The following is a 26,132-nucleotide window of genomic DNA, read 5'->3' as shown; positions in this document are numbered from 1 at the left end:
GGCTCCCTCTATGCTCAAGGATTAGTTACTCAGCTCCAGGACCATCTCATCCAGTGAGACTGGCCCTGACTGATCCATAGCAGTGAGACTGGGACAATGGGGAATGTGAGTGAGGGCGTCTGGTCGTACTCAGGAAAAGCCTGGGCTCTTGTGTTGCTAATTCTATAACCCTCAACCATTCCTCCCAATATCAAGACCAGAAAACCTTCCTACTGGACTCCTTTGCTTGATCATTCAAGATTCACATTTCAAGAACTTGTTCTGGATTGCTTAATTTTTCTTTTCACTTCTCTGCCTTTGGGATCTGGGCATTGTCAGAAAGGCCAGCACTTCTTGCCCATTCTTAATTGCCTTTGAATAAGTGGCTTGCTCAGAGACTAGTCAAAAAATCAACCATGTTGATGGGTTTGGAGTCAAATTTAGGCCAGTTTGGTAAGGTCAATAGATTTCCTCCCCTCACATAAAAGCCCATTAGTGAACTAGATGGGCTTTTATGACAATCCAGTAACTTAACTGCTGTGCCATCTTCATACTCTTAACATTTATAAGTAAACAGGGATGGGAGCACATCTTTCTCTTTATTGTTTTGGCTGTTTTCCCTCACATTTTGTGGATATTGTTTTAAAATTCAGAAGTAATTAAACTCTAAGAATACAAACAAACCTCAGATGATGAATGCTGATTAACCACACCGTATACAGTTTCCAGAATAAATTGGGAAGTTGCTATATTTATGTGAACGAAACATAAACTTTGCTGACCTTTAGATAGTGTTACACTGTCATTATATAGTGTATTCTTAATTTAAACTGTATCATATGTTAAAATTGATTCACATCAAATTGCTGTGAGCAATTCTTAATTTGAATAATTGACTTTAAAGTCTGATTATATTCCTCATTAATCAAAGACTTGGCATCAAACATCAGAATGGTACTGGTGGAAACTGCTTTCTCCTGAAATCATTTTTGGTGTTTTAATTAAAAACTCACCTGTTAAATTTGAGTTCTGTTATATTGTACCTATTCAATAATTAGCACAATATATTTTATTAGCATTCACCTAATTGAGTTGATCTTGATTATGTCTTATTATTTTCTAATTACTATCAAATACTTAATCTCCTTAAATAATGAATAAGAAATCTCCGTCCAGATTTATACCCAGCGTTGGTGCTAAGATAGGAAGTGCTCAATGTCCTTGAACTGCTCGATCAAAGTTACAGTAGAGGTACTTCTTGGAGTCTCATACATTTACGGTGGAGTTTGCAAGTATATGTTACATTGAGCTCAAGCTCTACAACATCCTGCTGCTACGAGGTGGAACAAATGAAATTTGTGTCTACGCGTTATGGCCGCTGTGGATTCACTTGCGTTTGGTATCATGCTCAAAGTAGCTTAAAATGTGATTTCCTAAGTAAGCCATCCCTTATCATCTGGATGCTAGTCTGGAAGAGCACAACTGAGATTCAGGGATGGAAATCCATTTTTACCGAAGTTTCAGCAAGAAATGACTACTGGCCGTTAAGCCATAGAAGTAGCAACCAAGAGATTTAGGGGATCTATTGTGCACTTGCAAAACAAGACTGGGTTCACCCCTGCAGACTGCTTAGCTATTTCTGCATCTCCCAAACCACTTGTGGCCTTCAGTCTAAGGGAACAAGAGAAAGCCACAAAGGACCATTGCAAGCTCTCCAGGCAAGCCCCAGTTCAATAAACCCCTCATCAGACCCAACAACGAGGCTAGTCCTCTTTTACTTTCCATGACTGCCCAATGCAAGGACTCTGTTCCCCGCAAGGGAAGCACTGAGGCAATAGAAAAACAGATGGTGACTGCAACAAAGGGGCATGGCCCATTTTCTTTCAGCACATTTCAGAAAATAGACGTGAGATGGTCAGCTAAAGAAAACTGTTCCCTACATTTGCTTTAATGTAAACCTGCCCAGAGCAAATATAAGCCTAGTTTGATGTGAAGTTCTCTCAAATCCTTGCAGCTCTCTATATGGTGGGACAACAATGAACTTCTCACAGTATGCATCCTCATTTTGAATAAGCTGTCTGGGTTAATGCAAAAATTAAACTGTCAAAGATCAGTACAAAGATTTCATCAGGTTACAATACCTTTAATATCTTCAGCATTCTACTTCCTTCCTCATACTGCCAACCAATTTCAGCAGATAATGGAAAACTTCCCAGCAAAATAGTATTGCTTGCAGCTTCCCAAAAAGCTGCTTGCTCATGACTTAACTGCTGGAAACAACATGGATATCAAATGCTCCTGATGACAATGCAACTTCAGCAAGCATCAAGATTCTACCTTGCAATATTAAAGTCAGAATCATTCTTTCCTGTATAATTTGTAACTGACACTTTAAGCACCTGCCTTAAGGCAGGTTGCCCAGAGCATTAAAACTTTGCAAAGATTACACTGCTCAACATCTACTGGTGTGTCAACAAACAATCTGTAGAGTTTCAGCCTGAAAAGTCAACAATTCCTTCCCCCTACACATGCTGCTCGACCTTCTGAGTTCCTCCAGCAGATTGTTTGCTGCTCCAGACTGCAGCATCTGCTGTCTCCAATCTGCTGGTGGATATTTGAGGTGATCAGGATGATGGCAATAATGGTTTGAATAATTGAACAGCATCTAGAAACTAGATTCAGCAATCAAAGAGCATCATAGAATCATACAGCATTGAAACAGGCCTTTCAGCCCGAGTCCACACTGACCATCAAAACACCCATTTATGCTAATCCTACATTAATCCCATATATTTTATTCTCCCCACATTCTCATCAACTCCCCTTCTCAGATTCTGACCACTCACTTACACACTAGGAGCAATTTACAGTGGCCGATTAACCGACTAGCACTCACATCTTTGGCATGTGGGAAGAAAGTGAAGCACACAGAGGAAACCCACCCAGGGAGAACGTGCAATCTCCACACAGACAGCAACCCGAGCTCAGGATCGAACCTGGGTCTCTGGTGCTGTGAAACAGCAGCTCTACTGGCTGCACCACTGTTTCTTACTGCATTTATTGCCCAATGAAATGTCCACAATGGGCAATTCTATAGCAGAAATTTAACCTGAACTTTTTGGTGGTATTTTTAAAATTGGCAAAATTATCATTAAAATAAACAGCAAACAGTAGAAAAAGTGATGAAGAGTTGACCGACTCTCAGTGGCCCTGTAATGTACCAAGAAAATACTATTGCAAAGAAGCAAAGGGCTAATATCCACCGATACAAGTAAAAAATGGACTGAGGCCATTACTGTTTGGATCTGAAGCATTTCAATGAAAAGACACTATTTCAACCAAGCAATCTGTTTGATTTGGCTGCAAGCTTTAAAACTTTCTGCTTTTGAAGATTTATGTTTCTACACCATGTAAACAACTTTTAAAGGGGGGCTTTCATTCTTTTCAGGCACTTAACATAATTGAATTATGGAGACTCCTCCATAACTTAATCCATAACAGAATATTTCAGCGCTAGCTACTCACACTTCTTCAAATAAACACTTATTTAGAACAAATGCATTTCTTTCAGGACCCATTTATCGTCCTGTGAAACTCAAAGTTACAAACCAAAATCTAGTCTTACCCATTCCAACCATTTGTCAAATGCAAAGTGAATGATTAGCCCCTCATCTATATCCTCCTTTCAGTGATGGGATCAAATATGCATTGGCCAAGTAAGGCATAGGCCAGTAAAAGCAATTGTTACCCAGACAAAGCCAAGAAGTACCACTTAACCAGTCCCTCAGCAGCAAACAGTGGTTGAAAGGATAGGGGGACAACAAGGCCCCGACTCTTATCCTGTGGCCAATAACATTTATTATTCCTTCCATGATCAATTGGTCACCATAGTTCACAAACCCTCAGGCAAATGACATTAATTGCAACCTTAAATAACGGTTGAAAAGGGAATAGTCCGAGCCCCTTTATGTGACAAAGGAATTCAGATCTCTGTGCTATTGCATTATGCTGCCTGGCTCCCGCTCTTCAGAGTCATTTTTTTTCTTTTGCTTACTTCTTACGTCACATTTAAGTCAAACCACATCAATGTCTGCAAGCACTGTCAGATCTCCCTTGAGTCTACTTCCTCTCAAGCAACCCAAGATTCCAGGCCAGTGGTTTTTGAAGAATTCTGAACAAACAGCAGCAGTCCAAACATTGCACAGGTCAATATCAGCACTGATCAGAGCAGGTAACATGTCAAGTCCCCTGTCTCAATAGCCAATAGCATAAAGTGGAAAGAGAGAAGAACAGGGAATTAGAAGTTACCTTCTGCACTGCTGGGCAGGGAAAAGAAAAGGCATTTGAAGAAGAGATGCTCCCTGGTATTCTTGCAGCTTCAAGGCATTTGGAGGAATGTCCAGAGTTGGTGGTCATTGTCGCCTGAATGCATTAGCGAGCACATTTACACATTATATCCCAGTAAAGGGAGTAGACAGGAGGAAAGGAGCTTGGAAAGTGGGGGGAATTGAAGGAGGGGGGCAATTGTAGGGAAAAGAATAGGAAAGACTGAAAAGGAGCAAAAGGGTGAAATGCTTGTGGGGGAAGGGATGATAGAAACGAGAGTAGGTGGGCAGGGGCCAATGAAGTAGGTGGAGGGAAGGGAACAAGGGTGGAAGGTCCCAGTAAGAGTGCAACTGTTGTTTACTTGCACCTTTGATCAGTGAGACATTTAATTGGGCCTGTTTGAAAGGCAATCTCTTGCAGCATCCACCACAGATTGCACAGAGATGCACCAATGATAAAAGCATCTGACACATTACGGAAATAGTAAGCTGCAGAAAAATTGCAATGCGTGCACATTTTCTGGAGATCTGACTTCACGATAATCCATGAGAATTCAGACCAAAGGGGAGAAAATGTGCAAAGACACTTTGCTCACAGCATGCCCAGCAATAAAAGCTTTTCACACCAGTCTGCCATCCCCAAATAGGTGAAGCACAAGGAGCGGAAGAGTGGCCCAGCTGCAACCATGCAATTCAATGCAGCTCCTGTACTCACGCATTAGGTGGTGTGTGAATGGCCTCAAATACATCATCAGAGTGGCTTGCTTCATCAGGCTGGCTGGTCATGTGGTGTTGAGCTACATCGTTGCTGGGCACAGTGATATTGATGTCAAAAACAATAAGAGAGGCAAAATCAGACACGAACATTACACCAAGGGTCAGGATTCTGCATTTGGGTGGGGAGAATTAAAGCAAACATTTCCTATAGAATACAACAATCACTGCATTCCTCCTGAATAGTGACCACAGATATTTAGGGTGTTGTAGATTTTGAAACATAATGGACATGACTTTCCCTTCAGGTCCAAGTGTGGAGCAAGGAAAAATGGACCCAAATGTAACACAAGTATTTCAACACTCAGCAGGCCATGTTCTAGCCACATCTAAATAATATTTGAGTGAAATGAAGGCTTCATTTTGACAGCCATGTGGTCTCATTAGCAATAATGAAAAAAGGGGCCTAAATAGAAAAATTGCATATTGCTAAAAAAAAATGGTTGTGGCCATCCTATGCATGTTATAACTTAACCCACTATCTTGGTATGATTTTCATCACTACTGTAGTTACTAGAAATCCAGGAATTCCTCCTGGACATAAATTCCTTCTCCCTTCCAGATGTCAAATCAATGAGATAATATTGTTCAAGATTTCATCCACAGCTTTAACAATTTCTTCCATGAAAGATTCTTCTCAATTGCCCAACAAAGTCAACTAATTGCATTCACTCTGGAATAATGTATGCAAATCCATAAGTGCGTTTCAGCACCTTGTATATCACATCTCATTTCACAATCAGTAAAATTCCCAGGGTTATTTGGACGGATAATATTTTAAGCTGTGCTTTTCCTTGTGAAGCAGAGCCTCCTATTGCACTATTCAACAGAAGAGCATAACTGAATTCGATAAACTGGAATCTATGTAAATTCAGCAGCAGAATAAGTCTATGAGCCTTGACAATACCATTTAGTAGCTGCTAAATGCCTTTCTTATAACTCTCTAACAATAAATCCATTTACCCCTAGTTATCTGTAATATGGCAAATAATGACAGGATGAAAACCATTGCTCAATAATATGGATGAGGATTAATGGTGTGGGAGAGCATAGAGCAAAGACCACTTCACAATTAAACCCAGAGTCACAGGACCACACCTCAATACAATTTCAACACTTACTTCAGGTTTTGACAAAAACTTACTTTTCATTGAGGTCTTCAAGCCTCTGACCACTGGGTGACATGAAGTGTGGACTTAAATGGCCAGGCAATGGACTGCTTGGACTGGCAGGGGCAGATAGTGAACTCTTGATATTCTGGATAGAATGCCTCCGACTCCTCCGTCGTTCTAAACCACGCCGTTCATTTGCACCAAGGCTTGATCTTCGCCTGTCTTTACGACCGTTTATACTAACATCCTCATCTCCATCTTCATGTTTCAGGCTCATCTGCAATATATCCATCAAGAAAAAATGGTTTAGGCTACTTTGCAAATCTTTGCATTCAATTTCTGTGCTTGTAAAAGTCTCATTATTTTTGTATTTATTTTTCAAAACTGACTTTTATTCCCCACCCCAAACTCCCCCAAGCTGTTAGGAGTGGTATTTGCAAGTTGCCTCCTCAACCTTTGAACTTGGTATGGCCAAACTACTCCCACATTGCTACATCACCTTAACTTGCTAGGGCACTCCAGAGAGCAGCAAGAGTTAAAATTGGTTTGGGACCGGTTGTGAGTAAGTTGGTTCCCGCAACACCTACCATTGTGCTGTTCTGTTGGCCATGACCTTCAGAGTTTGGTCAGAGTATATACCAGTTTTTGGGTGATGGATATTATAATCCCCAATTCAAATATAGTCTGCACTTTCGCTATCCACCCTCCGTGCTTCCTCCAGATATTGTTCAACAGAATATGATTGTGCTGGAGAGAGTGCAAAGGAGATGCACTAGTATGTTGGAGGATTTTAGTTATGGGGAGAGATTGGATAGGCTGTGCTTGTTTTCCCTGGAGTGGAATAGGCTGGGGCATATTTGGGGGAGATTGTTCAAATCTTTTTGAATTTTGGAAATACATATGATTCTGGAACATTCTGTTTTACTATTAAAAAGAAAATGGCAAAAACCACATCAATTAAACAGTAATTGCCATGTTTAAAATGGGAAGATATTTGAAATGCATAACAGGTCATGGCAGAAGTAAAGGAAAAAGATTTTGAGTACGTACCCTTTCAAGCACTACCCAATTTTCCTTTCCTTTAAAAAAATGCTGACTAAACTACTGTGCATTTCTAGTATCTGTAGTTTGATTTGATTTTTTTCACTGTCAATTGAAATTGCATTCCCTTTGTTTTCCTATCCTGGTTTACTTTGCGACAAGGAGGTGTGTTTGATCCATAACTCCTCCATACATTTGGCTGCCAACTTCTCCTGTCACCTTACTTGATGATAGAAAGATGAAGGTAAGGCTCAATGATAACTCTTATCCACCAGTTACATGTCAAATGCACTTTGGCAGTTGCATGAATCTTGCTCTAACTTCATGTTACATTACATTAGAGACCCACGTGGCAAAGATGAAGGGTCTGAGCTATCAGTTTCCAGGAAAGTGAAGAAACGACCCAAGATTCCTTTACTTGATTGCTATCAAGTAACACCTCCAGGCTATAGCTATTTTAGCCTTCTTGCCTTTAACTATGGTTCTGTGCTTTTATTTTTGACATTCATAAGCTCACACTTCAGGAATGATTCCTCGGGTGAGTTATTGCCAATGTGGGCTATTCCAGTGCATAACTTTTTTTTCCACAGCTTTTGCACTGTTTATTTTCATGCCGCTGATGTGTCTGCATCTAGGCCTTGTGTTAAACACAATGTCATTTGTCCCATTTTCCAACTGTGATATTAAAAGCTGAAATTACCAACATACATCAGGACTGGACAGGAATGCCTGTAAATTGTTTCATTCCTACAAGAAAGACTAATCAAATAAATTGTTTACTGGAGACTGCAGCTCCATCATTCTACAACTCACCAAATTTTCTTATGAAGCAAGTGCTTCATTTTAGCATCTGCAGCTTAATCCCTGCGTTTTCTGATGGCTTAGCCTTGAATAACAGGCTGGCATGGGCCATGCCTCAGGCTTCCTTTCATAATGACACACAGACGCAAAGCTCTTCCTCCCCATCAGCTTTTTTAAAAACAATGTCAATGTGTTCACATTAACGTGGGAGTGTGAAATATTACCTCATAAATATTGAATTGTTCCACCAAGTCCAAGTCAGTTCCTTTTTTGTTCAAGTGTCTCTGTGAAATAGCTTCCATCCCTTGTTCTTCCAGACAGTCCACTACATCATAGAAGGAATCTTGATCAGGCAATCCTGCCAATGTCTGGGAATTCCAACAAAGCACATGAACACAATCATTCCATTAGGAGGGAGAGAAACTGTTATTTAAAAGAAACACAATAAAAAAAAATGCATCTGCAAAACTGCTTGTAAAAGGAGCTTTGCTGCCAACATCTCTCTTTGCCAGAAGTCACTACTTCAACCAAATTTAGACAATGAAAGTTTGTCACTTTTGTGGGCATTGCAATGAAAAAGATTGAGCTATTTGCTTCAAGCTTCATGTAAATTTTAAACACCATTGTTTGAAAATTCGATTCCAAGTTTCAATGCGCACATACTGCAGTTAAGTACTATTTCTTGTCCGTTACTTGACAGGACATTGCTCCCCTCACACTCAATATGTTTGTGTGCACATGTAAAATGAGGAAAATTTAATGTTAGTGTAATTAATTTCATGTCAAATGTTTCAAGGAAAAAATCAGTTTTAAAATTAAATATATGTCTGCAAACGTTAACTCTGCTTGTTCCTCGTAAATTGTCAAACCACCTGCTCCTTACCTGCTTTGCTTTTGTGCATCAGAATCCTGGCATGACTCCACCCATCTACACACCAAACACCTCCATCTGCCAACCATCACCACCCACCCGCCCCCCAACCCACGCCCATCCACTCAGTTTCCACTTGATACTACTTATTGTTTCAAGAGCAATATATGAATGGCAAGCACTATTGAAAGGACAATGACAAAAGTGTGCTGAGATAAAGGAGAATAATTCACTGCTGACCTTCAGAATGCTCAGACATACATCTCAGAATGAATAAAACATAGACTGCACTTTTAATTACATATAATAAAGACTTGCAATGAAAAAGATTTAAGCTTGCTTTAATAGGTTAGTATTGTAACAGAATATCTTAATTAGCTAGTGATGGGGAAAAGCAGGTCGGTTCCACACCAATCATACTATCTGTGGCAGACTGCTCTGTAACACGGAATAGGTTGATAGGTCAATCTTAACCAGTACAAGTAATGTGACCTAATCCAATACTGCACTGTAATGATAAGCTTGCAGCCAGGTGCTCAGGTACAGTGGGCACAGGTGTGAATACCATGATACCAGCAATGCTTCTTGCAAATATTCTATTAAACATTAAAGACCATCAGTGGTATCAGCATGAGTTACGGTTAATTTTTGGGTCCATGGACAACTGGTAGCATGGTAGCACAGCTCCCACAAACCGGGTTCAATTCTGACCCCGGGTGCCATCTGTGTATTGTTTGCACATTCTCCCTGTCACCGCAGTTGGGTGTAGGAGAATCAGGATGGGAGGAGAGAGATTGGGTTGGAGGGAAATAAATAAGGGAATGGGATTGATGGGGTTGCTCTGAGAGGCAGTATAGACTCATTGGGCCAAATAGCTTCCTTCTATGTCATGAGAAAAATATGAAAATATGAAATACAAAATGAAAATACAAAGCTAAAGATAAAACTGTGGAGTTTAATATAAGAAACTACTTGATCCAATGGGCACAGATTAAACCCAAAAAGCTATATTTTACTACCATTCTATGTTGTTATTATCCATTTTACTGAAGCAGATTACAACCAGCAGGCTGTCAATTATTCTTACTTGGTTACTTGTTGCTTTGTGGTAGTTTGTTCTTAATTCATTCCCGCTTCTCTGAACCATTTAACCCAGTTGCCCACTAGCAGACAGCTATTCCTGTGCCTCTGTTGAAGTTCTTTTGCCCCCAGCTCAAACACTGTTGCTGCCTCCCACTGAGCACATATCCCTCCCTTCCATCCCAAAGGTTTGTGAAGATTGTGTGTAGATTAACATCTCACCACTGGATGGCGCACATGTCAGGCATCAATAACCCTTTTGAATTTGGTGGTCCATTTTCAAGTTGCAAGTTTAACAGTCAATATTTATTAAATACCAGCAGGAAATGGAAGAGTATGGTTGTCACAATTCATTAAATTCATGTCACTAAACATTTTTTCAATTAATAAATGGAGAAAAGTGTCCTGCAACTGCATTAATATGTTAAACCTCAACTCATTAATTACATTAATTGGCATAAAATTATGCTACCATGAGGATTTCAGAGGTAAGTTACTGATCTAACAACATCAGAACTGACCAACACCTGTTGTGATGAAGACTAAGAATAATGGCATTTCCAATGTCTGTCAAACTCAAAACAGGCCTGAGGCTGTTTTGTAAGATATGCCCTGCATACTAACAGTTAAATGGCCAGCTAAATGTAACCATCGTGATACCAACAGTGAGAATGCATCCGTTCAGAAACTACTCGGCCAAGTGGTTACTTGGTGACAGTTGGCTGCAGCTCCACACAGTCAACAGGCACACTAAGTTTAACTGGATGTTATGCACACCTTATTTATTAAAGTCATTGTGTAAACGAGAAGTTCTGTGTCAATACCATCCTTTTCATCCAGTATTTCCATAACATTTGACCACAGCTTCACACCTGAAACAAAAAACATTTGAAACACTTGTTAATGTCTGACCTCAGAATTTCACAGAAGACAATTAAACAGCTAACAGGAGAAGGCTGTTCTAAGAACATCTCTAGTTTCCATAAGTGCAAAATCAAGGCTGAAACATTTGCATTGACCTTCATCCGGAAGTGCCAAGTGGCTTCTGCCTCACCATCACAGGTGCAATTCTATTCACTCTGCATGATATCAGGAAACTGCTGAGAGTACTGGATACCGTAAAGTCTTTAGGATCAGACAAGGCTACTATACAAAGACAGGCTGCACAGTTAACAACAGCGCATCCCTTCCTGATGAACTTAACGTATTCTATGCGTGTCTTAAACAGAAGGGGAGTAGATTGTCACCACCCACCCTGACAGCCTCCAATGCAACTGAACCTGTGGTCACTGTTGAGGACGTAAGATCTGTCTTCCGGAAAGGGAACGCAAGGAAAGCATCTGGCCCAGATGGTGTCCCTTGCCGTTTGCTCAGATCTTGTGCTGATCAGCTGGCAGAAGTATTTGCGGACATACTTAACCTCTCCCTGATTTAATCTCAGGTTCCCACCTGTTTTAAGGAGACCACTATCATCCCGGTACCGAAGAAAAGCAAGGTAACATGCCTCAATGACTACCGACCAGTGGCTTTAACATCCACGATCATGAAGTGCTTTGAGAGGTTGGTCATGGCAATGCATCAACTCCAGCCTCCCAGACAATCTTGACCCACTGCAATTCGCCTATCGCTGAAACAGGTCTACAGCAGATGCCATCTCCCTGGCACTACTCTCAGCTCTGGAGCATTTGGACAGTAAAGGCACTTATGTTAGACTATTGTTTATTGACTACAGCTCTGCCTTCAATACAATAATCCCAAACAAGCTTGTCACCAAACTCTGAGACCTAGGACTCAACACCTCCCTCTGTAACTGGATCCTTGACTTTCTAACAAACAGACCGCAATCAGTGAGGATAGGCAGCAATACCTCCGGCACGATTATTCTCAACACTGGTGCCCCACAAGGCTGCATCCTCAGCCCTCTACTCTACTCCCTATACACTCGTGACTGTGTGGCCAGATTCTGCTCTAACTCCATCTACAAGTTTGCAGATGATACCACCGTTGTAGGCTGTATCTCAAACAGCGATGAGTCAGAGTATAGGAAGGAGGTAGAGAGCTTAGTGGAATGGTGTCATGACAACCTTTCCCTCAATATCAACAAAACAAAAGAGCTGGTCATTGACTTCAGGAAAGGGGGTGGTGTACATGCACCTGTCTACATCAACGGTGCTGAGGTTGAGATGGTTGAGAGCTTCAAGTTCCTGGGAGTGAACATCACCAACAGCCTGTCCTGGTCAAATCACATAGATGCTATGGCCAAGAAAGATCACCAGCGCCTCTACTTCCTCAGGAGGCTAAAGAAATTCAGTTTATCCCCTTTGACTCTCACTGACTTTTATCGATGCACCACAGAAAGCATCCTATCTGGAAGTATCACAGCTTGGTACGGCAACTGCTCCGCCCAGGACTGCAAGAAACTGCAGAGAGTTGCGGACACAGCCCGGTGCGTCCCGGACACCAGCCTCCCCTCCTTGGACTCTGTCTTTACCTCTCGCTGTCTTGGGGAAGCAGCCAGCATAATCAAAGAACCCACCCACCCAGGTCATTCTCTCTTCTCTCCTCTTCCATCAGGTAGAAGATACAGGAGCCTGAGGGCACGTACCACCAGACTTAAGGACAGCTTCTACCCCACTGTGATAAGACTATTGAATGGTTCCCTTATAGGATGAGATGGACTATGACCTCACGATCTACCTTGTTGTGACCTCGCACCTTATTGCACTACACTTTCTCTGTAGCTGTGACACTTTACTCTGTACTGTTATTGTTTTTACCTGTACTACATCAATGCACTCTGTACTAATTCAATGTAACTGCACTGTGTAATGAATTGACCTGTATGATCAGTATGCAAGACAAGTTTTTCACCGTACCTCGGTACAAGTGACAACAGTAAACCAATACCAATATCCCAGCTGTAATACTGAAGACCTGCTCTTCAGAACAAGGCACATCTCTAGTCAAGAACTTCCTGTACAATTACAACACTGACATCTTTCTGACAATGTGAAAAGTTGTCCAGGTATACCTTGCTCTCAAAAAGCAAGACAAATCCAACCTGGCTAACTATTGCCCAACCAGTCTAGCCTCAATCATTAGTAAAGCGATGGAAGGTGTTATCGATAGTTCTATCACGTGGAACTTAGTTATAACCTGTTCACCACTGCCTAGTTTGGGTTTCACCATCAAAGCCTTGATCCAAAGTTGACTAAAGAGCTGAATTCCAGAGGTGAGGAGAAAGCAACTTCCCTTGATGTCTCAGTGGTATTTGACCAAATGTGGCATCAAGGTGCTCTGGTAAAAATGAAGTCAATGGGCATCAAGGGGAACCCCAATGATAGCAACCCATATTTCACATGAAGTAATACTAGTTTTATGTACTGGAAGCCAATCATCTCATCCTTAGGAGATCACAAGGAGCAATGCCATAAATGCAACCATCTTCTTCAATGACCTTCCTTCCTTCCGAAGATTGGAAATGAGAATTTATACTAATGACTGCATAAAGTCCGACCTCACTCCCAACTCCTCAATGATGCAAGCCATGCCTGCATGCAGCAAGACCTGGAGAGCATTCACACATGGGCTAATTTCTGCTGCCTAGTCTCAATCATCAGCAAAGTGATGGGAGGTGTTATCAATAGTTCTATAAAGTGGCACCTACTCACCAATAGATAACGTTCAGCCATGGGCTGATAAATGGCAGGTAACATTTGTGCCACAAAATTTCCAGACAATGACCATATCCAACTAGAAGTTTATAATGACTTAACCTTGACATTCAGAGGTATCACCATTACAAGTTGCCCCATTATCACCATCCTGAGGAGGCACCATTGACTTGCAACTCAAAAGGAATAGCTACATACACACAATAAGCAAGTCAAAGGCTGAGGATCCTGTGGCAAGTGACTCACCTCCTGACATCCCAAAGCCTTTTCACTATTTATAAGGCACACGTTAGTAGTATAAAGGAACACTCTCAACTTTCCTGGATGAGTGCAGCTCTAACAACTCTCAAGAAGCATCCAGGACAAAGTAGTAAATTTGACTGGTACTACGTCATCACATGAACAATTCATTCTTCCACCACAGGATCATAGTGGCTGCAGTGTGAACCATCTGCAAAATGCCCTGCAGCTACTTGCCATCTTTAACTGCCTCGAGAAGATGCAGGGCAATAAATGCTGGCTCTACCAACAATGCCCAGAAATCAAAAAAACGCATGATTACAAAAAGCATCAATTGAAGAAATGCTCAAATGGCTCCTGTGCCATTATCAGAATCTGTATCATCATCTTCATTGGTTTGGCTGGCTTGTATGTATTTTGAAAAAAAAAGGACAAAAAAATTTAATGCTGGAAAGGCCAGGAGGCAGTTGTTCATTATTGCAGAAAAAAGACACGTCTTTGGATTGAGTTCCGTACAATATTCTGCAGAATGAAGAGTGCGATCATCAGTGACCTCTTGCTAATTTGCAGCAACCACAAATCCTTATTAAAGCTTGAGGTGAAACAGTGAAGAAGACAACATTTAGAAAGACCAAGTTACATCTTAGTACCAAAGGCATCAAAAGTTTCCAATCCAGAATTCTCATTCCACATTCCTTTTAAATGAATAGTTATTGAAGTTAATTACAGAAGGTGTTGGGAAAATTTCCAAATTTCTTGCGTCTCCACATTAAAAAGATATTCAAGCACTCAACTACAGATCACAAGTAGGGGATGCATAGAACAGACATGTGGAACAGATTCTTCAGGTCCAAAGCAGGAGTTACATGATGAGTTAGAAAGATTACATTGGTACGTGCTTTCTTCTTGAAATTAACGTACAAAAAAGATTAAGCTGTGAGCAAAAGGCTACCTGACACAAAGCTAAGGAGTGGACAAAGATGAAGAATGTCTTGCTGTGTTGAAGTATTCAGAAGTTAGTTCTGCAGCACAACCTCCCTGCAGTATTCAAGAAGGATCCTATATCAGATTTGGAATATGCAGTTCTCACTTTTGTTTTCCCATTGCAATGATAATACTCCATTATACTGCCAAGAAACAAACCATACAAGACATTAAACTATTTCTTTTGTTTCCTCATTCAAGAGAGATAAAATTCTCTTGCACCTTTTAGTTAAAGTTGCACTTTTAACTTTTAATAAATTCTAAAGCACTTTATATAGCCATAATCACAAAATGGACCACAAGTCAAAGACGGTGAAATGATGATTTTGACCACAAACTTCGTCAAAATGATGGGTTTGAGGAAGTTCTTAAAATGAGGAGAGTAAGTTGGAGTGTTTATACAACTTGTATTCATATGATGTTTAGTGTAGATGATGGAATCCCACAGACAAAAGCTTGGAAATTGCCACTGGTATGGTAGTTTGTGATTCACAGGGGGATGTATGTATTGAGGATTTTCTGAGGATACAGTTAGTCATGTTCACACATCCCAAAGGAGTGCTTTTTAAAATGTGGCAGCAGGAGTAATAATTCTGATAGTTGTGAACTGCCACTGGGAAGGATCCAAACAGCTGAAATAATGCTGGCTGAGCGAGAGTTACTGAGCAAGCCATGCTAATAGTGTTGTTAAGAATGCCTGCAGCCCTGGCCATTCCCTTTTCTCTCTTCTACCTTCTGGGAGAAGATACAGGAGCTTGGAAGCCCAGACCACAAGACTTAAGAACAACTTCTTCCCCACTGCTATCAGACTTGAACCAATCACCTCTTTTACATCCCCTTCCCAGTGTTACTGCCACACTCTTGGACTCTTTAAATTCTACCTCTCTCAGTTATTCTGTTATTATCTTCTCAAAATTTCTTTTTGCACTACTTCAGATTGCACTATAATCTTTGCACCATTCTGTTGTTTTGCGCTCGTCACTTTATTATTGTATTTATTATTACCATGTATATCGTTTAATACAATAACCCCAAGTAAGCTTGTCACCAAACTCCGAGACCTAGGAGTCAACACCTCCCTCTGTAACTGGATCCTTGACTTTCTAACAAACAGACCGCAATCAGTGAGGATAGGCAGCAATACCTCCGGCACGATTATTCTCAACACTGGTGCCCCACAAGGCTGCATCCTCAGCCCTCTACTCTACTCCCTATACACTCATGACTGTGTGGCCAGATTCTGCTCTAACTCCATCTACAAGTTTGCAGATGATACCACCGTTGTAGGCTGTATCTCAAACAGCGATGAGTCAGAGTACAGGAAGGGGATAGAGAGCTTAGTGGAATGGTGTCATGACAACCTTTCCCTCAATATCAACAAAACACGGCTTGGTACGGCAACTGCTCTGCCCAGGACCGCAAGAAACTGCAGAGAGTTGTCGACACAGCCCAGAGCATTACGGACACCAGGCTCCCCTCCTCCTTGGACTCTGTCTTTACCTCTCGCTGTCTTGGTGAAGCAGCCAGCATAATCAAAGACCCCACCCACCCGGGACATTCTCTCTTCTCTCCTCTTCCATCCGGTAGAAGATACAGGAGCCTGAGGGCACGTACCACCAGACTTAAGGACAGCTTCTACCCCACTGTGATAAGACTATTGAACAGTTCCCTTATACAATGAGATGGACTATGACCTCACGATCTACCTTGTTGTGACCTCGCACCTTATTGCACTGCACTTTCTCTGTGGCTGTGACACTTTAATCTGTACTGTTATTGTTTTTACCTGTACTACATCAATGCACTCTGTACTGACTCAATGTAACTACATTGTGTAATGAATTGACCTGTACGATCGGTTTGTAAGACAAGCTTTTCACTGTACCTCGGTACCAGTGACAATAATAAACCAATACTGATACATTGTGAGCTTCACATGAGCAAGGAATTTCATTGCACCCTGGTGTAGGTGACAATACACTAATCTGAATCTCTTGGAGGGGATGTGAACAGCATGTGAGGGACTGCATTTCCAGAGAAGAAACAAAGAACAGCTGAATTGAGGCTCTGTCCTGCAAGTAAAAATTCCTTCAGACAAGAATTTTTGAGTTCCATAACCTCAGCCAGCAAGAAATACAGGACTTGTCATTAAAAAATCTCCCACAAGTTTTCTTTCAAACCACTGTTCACCAAGTGTTCTCTTTCCTCCAACCTTCTGATCAACATGTGGGAATATCAACACCATCATAATGTAGTGGCTCAACCAGCATTGCCCATATTCTATAGTAGGGAGGGCTAATTTTTGCTGATACAGTTGGGACAGCTTGTCATTTGGATTCAACATATTTCTGTGGCTCATTTGACACAGTGGCTCCTGGATATTCTGTTCCCCTTGTCTCCTACCAATCCCACTCCCCTACTACCACACTCTCCTTTGCAGCTGAATCCATTCTGTTAAAAGGTGATGCAGCATAGAAAAAGACCATTCATCCCTCCTTTTACAATTTTCCTTCATCATTCAATGGGCTTGCCTCTTCTGTCAAATAATTCCAGGGTCTAATCACACTCTTTAAGAAATGTTTACTTGCTTTTCTCCACCCCAATTTGATGATAATTTCACTGATATTTTTTTAAAAAACATAGACTTTCCTTCTGCCAGAAGAAATGGTCTTATCTAGTTCACTCAGCTGAAACCATCCTTGGTCCAAAACCCTCCATTAAACCTCCTCTTGGCTTTCTGAAGTCTATAGTAAACATGCCCAATAATGCAAGAGTTTGTCTAGCTAACTACAGTTCCTTTTCTCTTGTGTATTCATTTTACATGCCATCTAAAGTTTTATCAACTTTCTCTAACGAGACACCCAAAACAGCACAGAGTGTTCTAACTGTTGCCATGTGCAGATTTATCATTAATCTTTCCCCCTTGTAATTAAGCCACTACTTAAAGACCCCTAGCATTTTGGATTTTCACTACAACTAGATAGCCTAAGAAATTTATGTCACATGACTCCTTTCAGAAGAGGCCAGCTTTAAAGTCACGTTGTGTGACACACAATGGAGTAATAGCACACACAACCACATGCCATTAAAGTGCTCTCTCTCAGATAGAGCACTTTACCCTCTGGCTTTCTTATGAATAGACAAACAAATTGTGATGATAGTACAGTCTTCCCTCTGTAAAAAAAACCTCAGAGAGATTCACACCTGCAGCACTGGCTGAATCCTAGAAATACAACATAGGAGACTGATTAATCTGCTGTGACATCCAGTTATTCTCATTACTCTACTCTGTCCCTACCTGCAAGAGGTCACAGAACATTCGACATGCAATGCTGCTCCTTGAAAACTGAAATGACCCTTACTTCATCACAAATTATCTGGAAGAACAAAATGTTGTGCACAGTATGTGTATTCTCTGAACAGTGGCTTGGCATCATGTAAGAAACAGCACTAAAAGCATTCAGTAAAACTCGCAATGCTGCTAACATTGGGTGTACAGCCAAGAGAAAATTACAGGTTGCAAAATTTAGATCCATTTTGCGACAACCATAGCTACTGATATGAATATTTCTTTTGTGATCAGATAGAAAATTTAGTCACTACAAAGGGCACACTGCATGTAAAAGAAACGTTCCCAAATCTCCCTGCATCTTAACCAGAATAAACGAAAGGGGAAGAACAACATGCTGGATTTTGTGAGCCATTGGCCAGAGTACACATCCTGCAGCCAGAGTGGTTCTTGCTTGGGTTACTAAAGTAGTCGCAACAATTTCTGACAATCAGAAGAAAACAGTAATAATTCAGGCATTTTATTCTAACAGCCATCAAAAATCTCCAGCTCTTCAGATAAATTTGGGGTCTGAAAGCAAAGTACCTGTATGCCATTTTCACATTGACCCAAAACATTTTAACCCAATCAAGTGCATTGAGGTGTACTCATCAATGAATGCAGGAAACATGGCATCCAATCTAGACACAACAAACACCCAGAAATGGCAAAGAGATAATGAATGGAAAATCTGTTATGAAAATGTTGTCAGAGTAATCAATATTTATCAGGATTACAGGTACAAATCTTGGGCTCTTTTTCAAAGTAACACTATTTTTATATCTACTTGGCAGGAGATGAAGCCTTCATGGAAAATCTCATTCAAAAGTCAGCAGTTCAACAGTAAAGACTCCTTCAGTAGAGTCTAAACCTTTATGCAGAAGTCTCTGGGATGGGATTTGAACCTAGAAGCATCAGAGTCAGAGGCTAGAGGGCTACCAATTGAGTCACAGCTGATATCAATGGCAAAGAGCTGCAGGGTTTGGATAAGGTTCTATGTTAACAACAACCTCTAGGCAGGTGGTTCCTTCAGTAGAGTAAAATATTCCATTATGCTCCACAGAAGAATTAGCAAACAAAATTGACACAGCCACGTTAGAATAGAAGAAGTTTGACTATTGATATTTTTTGAATGTCCACAGAGGCAGGTTCAGGGATGGAATTCCAGATTAGAGATAGTTGGAGACAAAGCCTTCAATACTGCTCAAACGGCCAGAATTTGATACGTTCAAATAACTTGGGAGATATATCATGCAGAAGATTACAAAATATATATAGAGGGCAAAGGATAAAAATATTTGAGAACAAAGGATGGGAAATTTACAAATGAAACTCAACATCATCCAAAACAAAGCAGCCCACTTGACTGATATCCATCCACCAATTTAAAAATCCATTCTCTCCACCACTGGTACGCACTGACTGGTGTGTGTACTATCAATAAAATGCAATGCAGTTATTTCCCAACTATGTAGCTACTCCAACTATACCTCCTAAACATGCAACCTCTACTGTCGAAGAAGACAAGAACTTCAGATGTGTTGGAACACCACCTTACACACATTTCTCTCTAAGTAATACAACACCCTGGTCTGGAAATATATCACTGTTTCTTCATCACTGGGTCTAACTCCCTTCCTGACAGAACTGCGCATGTTACTTCACCTCGGGAACTACAACAGTTCAAGCTGGCAGCTTGGCACCACTTTCTCACAGGGAAATTGGGATAGTTAATAAATGTTACATACTGTACAAACATACGGACTTGGACTGGGAATAGGGCACTTGGTTTCTCAGGCTTACTTAGCCATTTAACAATATTGTAGCTAATCTGACTGTAACCTTAACTTTGCATTTCCATCAACTTGCAACAATATGCCACCCCCTTGCTTTTCTAGTATCTATCTACCCTTTGAGGAAGAAACTTTCAAAGACTTGACTAGAGAAAGACTTTCAGAGAAGAAAAAAAATCTCATCTTTGTCTTAAATAGGTGACACCCAAGTTCTAGATTCTGCCACAAGAGGAAGTATCCTCTTCATATCCACTCTATCAAGGCCCCTTCAGGGTCTTAAATGTACTTCAATCAATTCTCACTCTTATAAATTCCAGCACAAGCTCAGCCTGACATTTCTGCAGAGGACAACCTACCCACTTCAGATATTAGTCTAGTAAATCTCTAAATTGCTTCTAAAGCATTAACATCCTTCCTTACATAGGACCAATACTGTGCACAGAACTCCAGATGTGGTCTCACCAATGCTCTATACCGTATAACTGAAGCACAACTTTGCCACTTGTGTATTCATTCTCCTTAGCTCCAAAAACTATACATTCCATTAGCTTTCCTAATTACCTACTACCTCTGCATACTGACCTTTTGTGAATCATGCACTAGGATATCCAAATCCCTCCAATAACTCAGAGCTCACTGTTGACAGCAATGCCAGATCATGAAAAAGGGAAACATAAAAAGATAGTGCAGGGCAGCAAGCTTGGAGGTGATTGGTGAATGGGAAGGTGTGAATCAGGACACAGAGCAGAGTTTTGATGACCCTGTGCTTAGGGATTCTAATGCCACTTCAGCTGCATGGCTGACAGCAAGAACCTTCAGTGCATGTAGCTCAAAGCAAAACTGACACTAACACAGAGGAATTATTTTTTAATGTGAGCTACCTCTCCCTTCATTCATATCAAACAACAAACCCCAGGGAGACTTAATTGGGAAAAACAGTGAAACTTGAATGGTGTATCCATGTATGACCTGTGCTCTGGCAGATTCTTCCCTGGAGCAGATGATACTGAGTGAAGACGGATCCTGACTGCTGGGCACTTAGGATATAGGATCAGATTGTCTGGGGAAGTGAACAATTCCCTTCCCATTTCCAAAAGGAGATCTAGTAACTTGTTTAAAAAAAATGCTATTTGAAAGGAATAGTCTAGCCTGTGAATAAGTTTGTCAACCTTTGCTGCCATCTTTGTTTATATGCTGCTGCTACCTTGCACATAATGCAACTGTTTTAAATAAGACATCCATCTGCTTTTTGACATAGGCAGCTGCATATAGCTCTATCATACTCTTGCCTGGGCGAAGATGATTGTTTAATTCTACCAATAATCAGAGAGACCTAGGGGTGCAGGTACTGTACATAGTTCCTTGAAAGGCACGGTAGCGTAGCAGTTAGTGCGATGCTATTACAGCGCCAGCGATTGGGTTTTGATTCCCGTCGCTGTCTGTAAGGAGTTTGTACGTTCTTCCGTGTCTGTGTGGGTTTCTTCCGGGTGCTCTGGTTTCCTCCCACATTGCAAGGATGTACGGGTAGGTTAATTGGGTTTAAAAAATGGGCGGCGCAGACTTGTTGGGCCGGAAGGGCCTGTTACCACACTGTAAATAAAATTTAAAAAAAAATTTAATTTAGAAAGTGGTGACACAGGTAGAAAGGATGATGAAGAAAGCGTTTGGCATGCTTGCCTTCATTGATCAGAATACTGTGTACAGAAGTCGGGACGTCACGTTACAAGATGTTGGTAAGGCCACATTTGGAGTAATGCATATAGTTCTGGTCACCGTGCTATAGGGGGGATGTCATTAAACTGGAGAGGGTGCAAAAAAGGTTTATGGGCCTGTTACCAGGACTGGAGAGTTTGGGTTATAAGGAGAGGCAGGATAGGCTAGGACTTTTTTCCCTAGAGCATAGGAGGCTGAGGGGTGACCTTATGAAAGGTTTATCAAATCATGAGGGGCATAGATAAGGTGAATAGCCACAGTCTTTTCCCCATGGTAAGGGCATCCAAAACTAGAGGGCATAGGATTAAAGTGAGAGAAGAAAGATTAAAAAAGGACCCGAGGAATAACTTTTTCCACACAAAGGGTGGTGAGTATATGGAACGAGCTGCCAGTGAAAATAGTAGAGGCAGGTACAAATATGACACTTAAAAGGCATTTGGACAGTTACATGGATAGGAAAGGTTTAGAGGGATAGGGGCTGAACTGGGGTAAATGGGACTAGCTCAGTTAGGCATCTTGGTCAGCACAGACAAGTTGGGCTGAAGGGCCTCTTTTTGTGCTGTACAGCTCTATGATTCTAACAACCTTGCCAGAAGATTGCGCTGTTGAAATGACTAAGTTCAGTAATGAGTTCTGTTTTTTGTAGAATATCTTAGGGGAGCTTGTAGACCATTTTCTATAGTGCAATGCTTAAATAGATTCTGTTTGCTGAGTAAAGAGATTTCCACCCTTTGGCTCTTGTATAGGCTCTGAAGGTGATCTACTGAAGATATACGACAAAGAATGGAACACTCCTGTAAATACTTCCTATGGTTTTGGAGCAGGGAGGGAAGCCTGGAGCATAATAAGACTTACCTCTCTTGTGGTCCACTGTGGTGACTGCTTGGATGAACAGTGGTGCATTTGACTCTGTGTACTCCACAAACACCAGCAGCAACTTCAGGGCCGTCTTCACCACCAGGCGGAACTGCACAACAAACAAACAGCACGATACGTCAATCCAACTTGACAGGAGAAATATTGACAACTTGTACAAGAAACGTCTTGGGAAACCAGCTTCATTCAAGGAGAGATTGGTTTCCCACGAGAAATTCTCAACATCGAATAAGTGGCATTGTACAGGAAGCAAGGTCCAGGCAGTAAAAGGGATGATTTTATTCTAAAGCTCAAGAAGTACAATTTCACATCCAAAAAGTAAGCAGGTGCCAGTATCCTTTCCCTTTTCTCCTTCAGTGGCAGTGTTCTCTCCCGTAGATGTTAAAGCTATTGAGAGTCTTTCATTACCAACAGGGCAGATGGGCCAGCATTGATGTTGCTGTTGACTTAACTCGAGTTAGATGAATAGGGAATGATATCCAGAGGAGAGGCCTTATAATGAGTGTGCTCTATTTCCAGCTGAGAGTGAGACGTTCCTTATCAGCTGAATTCAAAATCTATTCTATGACCACAAGGAGAACTACAACCTACATTAAAACTCCAATAATTTGCGATCCAACCATTTGGAAATCCCAATAGTTTGGCATCTGGCTCACCAGAAATATTTAGTGCTCCTTTCTGTCTCATTGGTACTCCAACTTCTGCACTCCTCTTTGGAATCACTGGGACCCTGGTTCCTGCTCTCCCCTTCCGAATCACTAGTATCCCAGTTCCTGCTCTCCCCTTCTGACTCAATGGGACTCATAATTTCACACTCCTCTTCTAAATCTCTGGGTCCCCAGATCCTGCAATCCCTTTCAATTGACCAGAGTCCCATTTTCAGCACTCCCTTTAAGCATACCTGGTTCACTGGGAAATTTATGAGACTGTGTAACTTATTAAATAAAAAGGGAATTTCAAATGTATTGGGATATTAATAGGGAATAACTCATTTGCCTGAAAATTTGCTAACCCAGTACCACCAAAGAAGCGAGTATGGTGGATTATCAGCTGTACTGCTGCTCCCTGTCAATTCCAAATGCACACTGAATTAGACTTCTAGGTCCAGACATCACCTGAGATTACAGATACACATTATTAGTCTCCTCAGAAATGATGGTGTCAGTTTGACATTCATATTTAACAACAGCTGCATTTTGCTTTTGGAAGCAACAACCAAACCACATCACACCATTTGCTCTGTGTTTTCATAAGCAGCATGCCTCTTTAAAGAGTTAGGCAGGGTTTCCATTTGTGAATTACTTAATATCCAGATATATTTTCTTTCTCTTTTAAAAAAAAGGAAATAATAACTTCTTCCTAATTTCCAACAGAACAACCGCAAGGAAAGAAGTCGTGGAATTGGTTTTGATTTCAGATCATCACTGGATATCAGGTTCTCAGTGAAGTTCCATCAACAAATTATAGCAGTGCACCTAATAAAAATCCTCTTACAACTCTGGAAGGGGCTGGCTCCTTAGCTCCCACTGCCAAGATATTTTGTCAAGGATTGTCACACTCCCTGCTGCCAGTGTTTCCAAAATGGTCATTAGTTAGATGCAAGGTTGGATCTTGTTGATAAACACACAACTTTCATCTCAAAATGATTTCTTTGTTGACCTCCATTCCATTTTCATCAAGCTCCACATCTTTACCACTGTTCACTGCACAGGTTGATAAAGGTCAGGGAAACACTATATTTACTCAAAGTATAAATAATGGTTCAAGCAAGAATCCAAATTGCATACCTTGACTGGAGAATTGTTCAACAATTACAAACCCAGTGCACACGTTAACGGGCTTGGAAAATTTGCTCCCCATTCATCAGAAATCACTTGCTGACAGGAGCTTTTAACAAAGAATGGCACTTGCAGGAAAAACAAACATTCCTTTATCCCACTGATCTCATCAAGAGGAGAACCATGACTAGGAGGTGCAACTGTGTCTGTATTTCTCAAGTAATCAAAGCTAGTAAAGTAACTGGAGTTGCACACATTCTTATTGCCAGGTTTCCTTGGGGATATCCTCCATTGAATGTTAAATGGGTCGAGTTGACACAGGCCTAGTAAATCTGACTGCTGTGTATTTGTGTTCTAATGCACATGCAGAGAGGGGATAAAGGAAGCCACAAAAGGCTACAAGCATGCTTCTCTTTATGTTGCACATGATGCAAAACGTGCCCAAGTTACCTGAAAATATGGATCCTGAAATCAGTGACTGGGATTATTTTAACATTACAAGATCTTCAGCTCATTGCCTGTGATGAGTGGCTTGCAACAGCAGATGGCAATCACTTACAGGATTGTGTCTGAACAACATACACTCACTGAATAATGCGTGTGCAATACTTAGATCCTTCTCAATTGCAATATCCTGATCCTCGCATATTATTTTAATGACCTATACATTTTGGTACAAGTGCATTGTAGATGTGCTTGCTCATGCAGGGCGAATTAAGATTGTGAAGGGATGAGAATGAGGAGGTCAACAAAATGAGTTGCTTTATCAAGATTGATGTTACAGAGGGGAGGGATAAAATAACTGATCACCGCCTGTGCCGCCCGAACCAAGGACCAAAAGAACAAGACAACAAAGTCTGAAGCAAAAATTGAACAACACAGGAATTTTATTTATATCTGTGTGTCTTTATTTCAATGTGCATCTCTGAGCCCAGCATCAGGAAGTGCTTGAGCGAAAAGGTGGGAATGTCCCTTTCTTGTCAGGTCACCATGTTTGAGGTAGTGTAGTTAAACAAATCAAACTAAAAATGAGCAATCGTGAGCTTATAAACAGAGGAAATTCAAAAGGAAACCGATTCAGAGCATGGCTTTATAAACTATCAGCGCCCTAGGTCTGGAGAACAGTACAATGTTTTTGTCAAGGGGTAGATGAGCTCCCCCCATAACTTCCCTGCTATTACGTTCCATTCCCTCCCTCTTCTCCCTATGGTTCAACGGACAGACCTCCACCCCATATCATTAGAGTTGAACAACAATTGGGATCTCCCTCCCTACTTCTATATTCCAATCCTGTGAATAAAAAGCCTGCGTTCCATTAGCTTTTCCAAGTAACAGCAGCACCTGTAATGCGAGCTTTCTGCATTTCATTATGAATAAAACCTAAATCATTTGGTCCTGCAGCTTTCTGCAGTCTTTTTCCATTTAAGTAATTAATCTGTTTTATCATTTTTCCTTCCAAAGTGAACTACTTCATATCTTGCCACAATATATTCCATTTGCCAACATTTAGCCCACTCCTTTAACTTATCAATATCTCTCAGCAAGGTGTTTGTATCCTCCTCACAGCTTGCCTTCTTCCCTATGTTTATATCATTTGCAGATTTGGTTAAAGTACATCAACTATTAGGCTACAGTAATTTGTTCCTCATCCCCTCTTCCCACCCCCCAGATTCCCACAGTGATTGGGCTGCCCCTCTCTCACTCGCCACCCTGTGGCCCCACACTGCCTGTTCCCCTGAATCCCACCTTTCCATCTCAATGGA

General features: G+C 41.1%; 1 protein-coding gene across 1 annotated transcript in view; it reads right to left on the bottom strand.

Moving 5' to 3' along the window:
• The window catches only part of LOC127570428 (FH1/FH2 domain-containing protein 3-like), a 482,262-nt gene that overhangs the window by 125,559 nt on the left and 330,571 nt on the right, over positions 1-26,132 (bottom strand). Inside the window, 5 exon segments of the mRNA XM_052016002.1 lie at positions 5,020-5,112; positions 6,223-6,467; positions 8,257-8,400; positions 10,761-10,855; positions 22,571-22,682. Coding sequence (XP_051871962.1) covers positions 5,020-5,112; positions 6,223-6,467; positions 8,257-8,400; positions 10,761-10,855; positions 22,571-22,682 — 689 coding nt within the window.

The sequence above is a fragment of the Pristis pectinata genome, chromosome 5 (genome assembly GCF_009764475.1).
Source record: "Pristis pectinata isolate sPriPec2 chromosome 5, sPriPec2.1.pri, whole genome shotgun sequence".
In the NCBI taxonomy this organism is placed as follows: domain Eukaryota; kingdom Metazoa; phylum Chordata; class Chondrichthyes; order Rhinopristiformes; family Pristidae; genus Pristis; species Pristis pectinata.
This window is presented reverse-complemented; position numbering and strand designations above follow the sequence as displayed.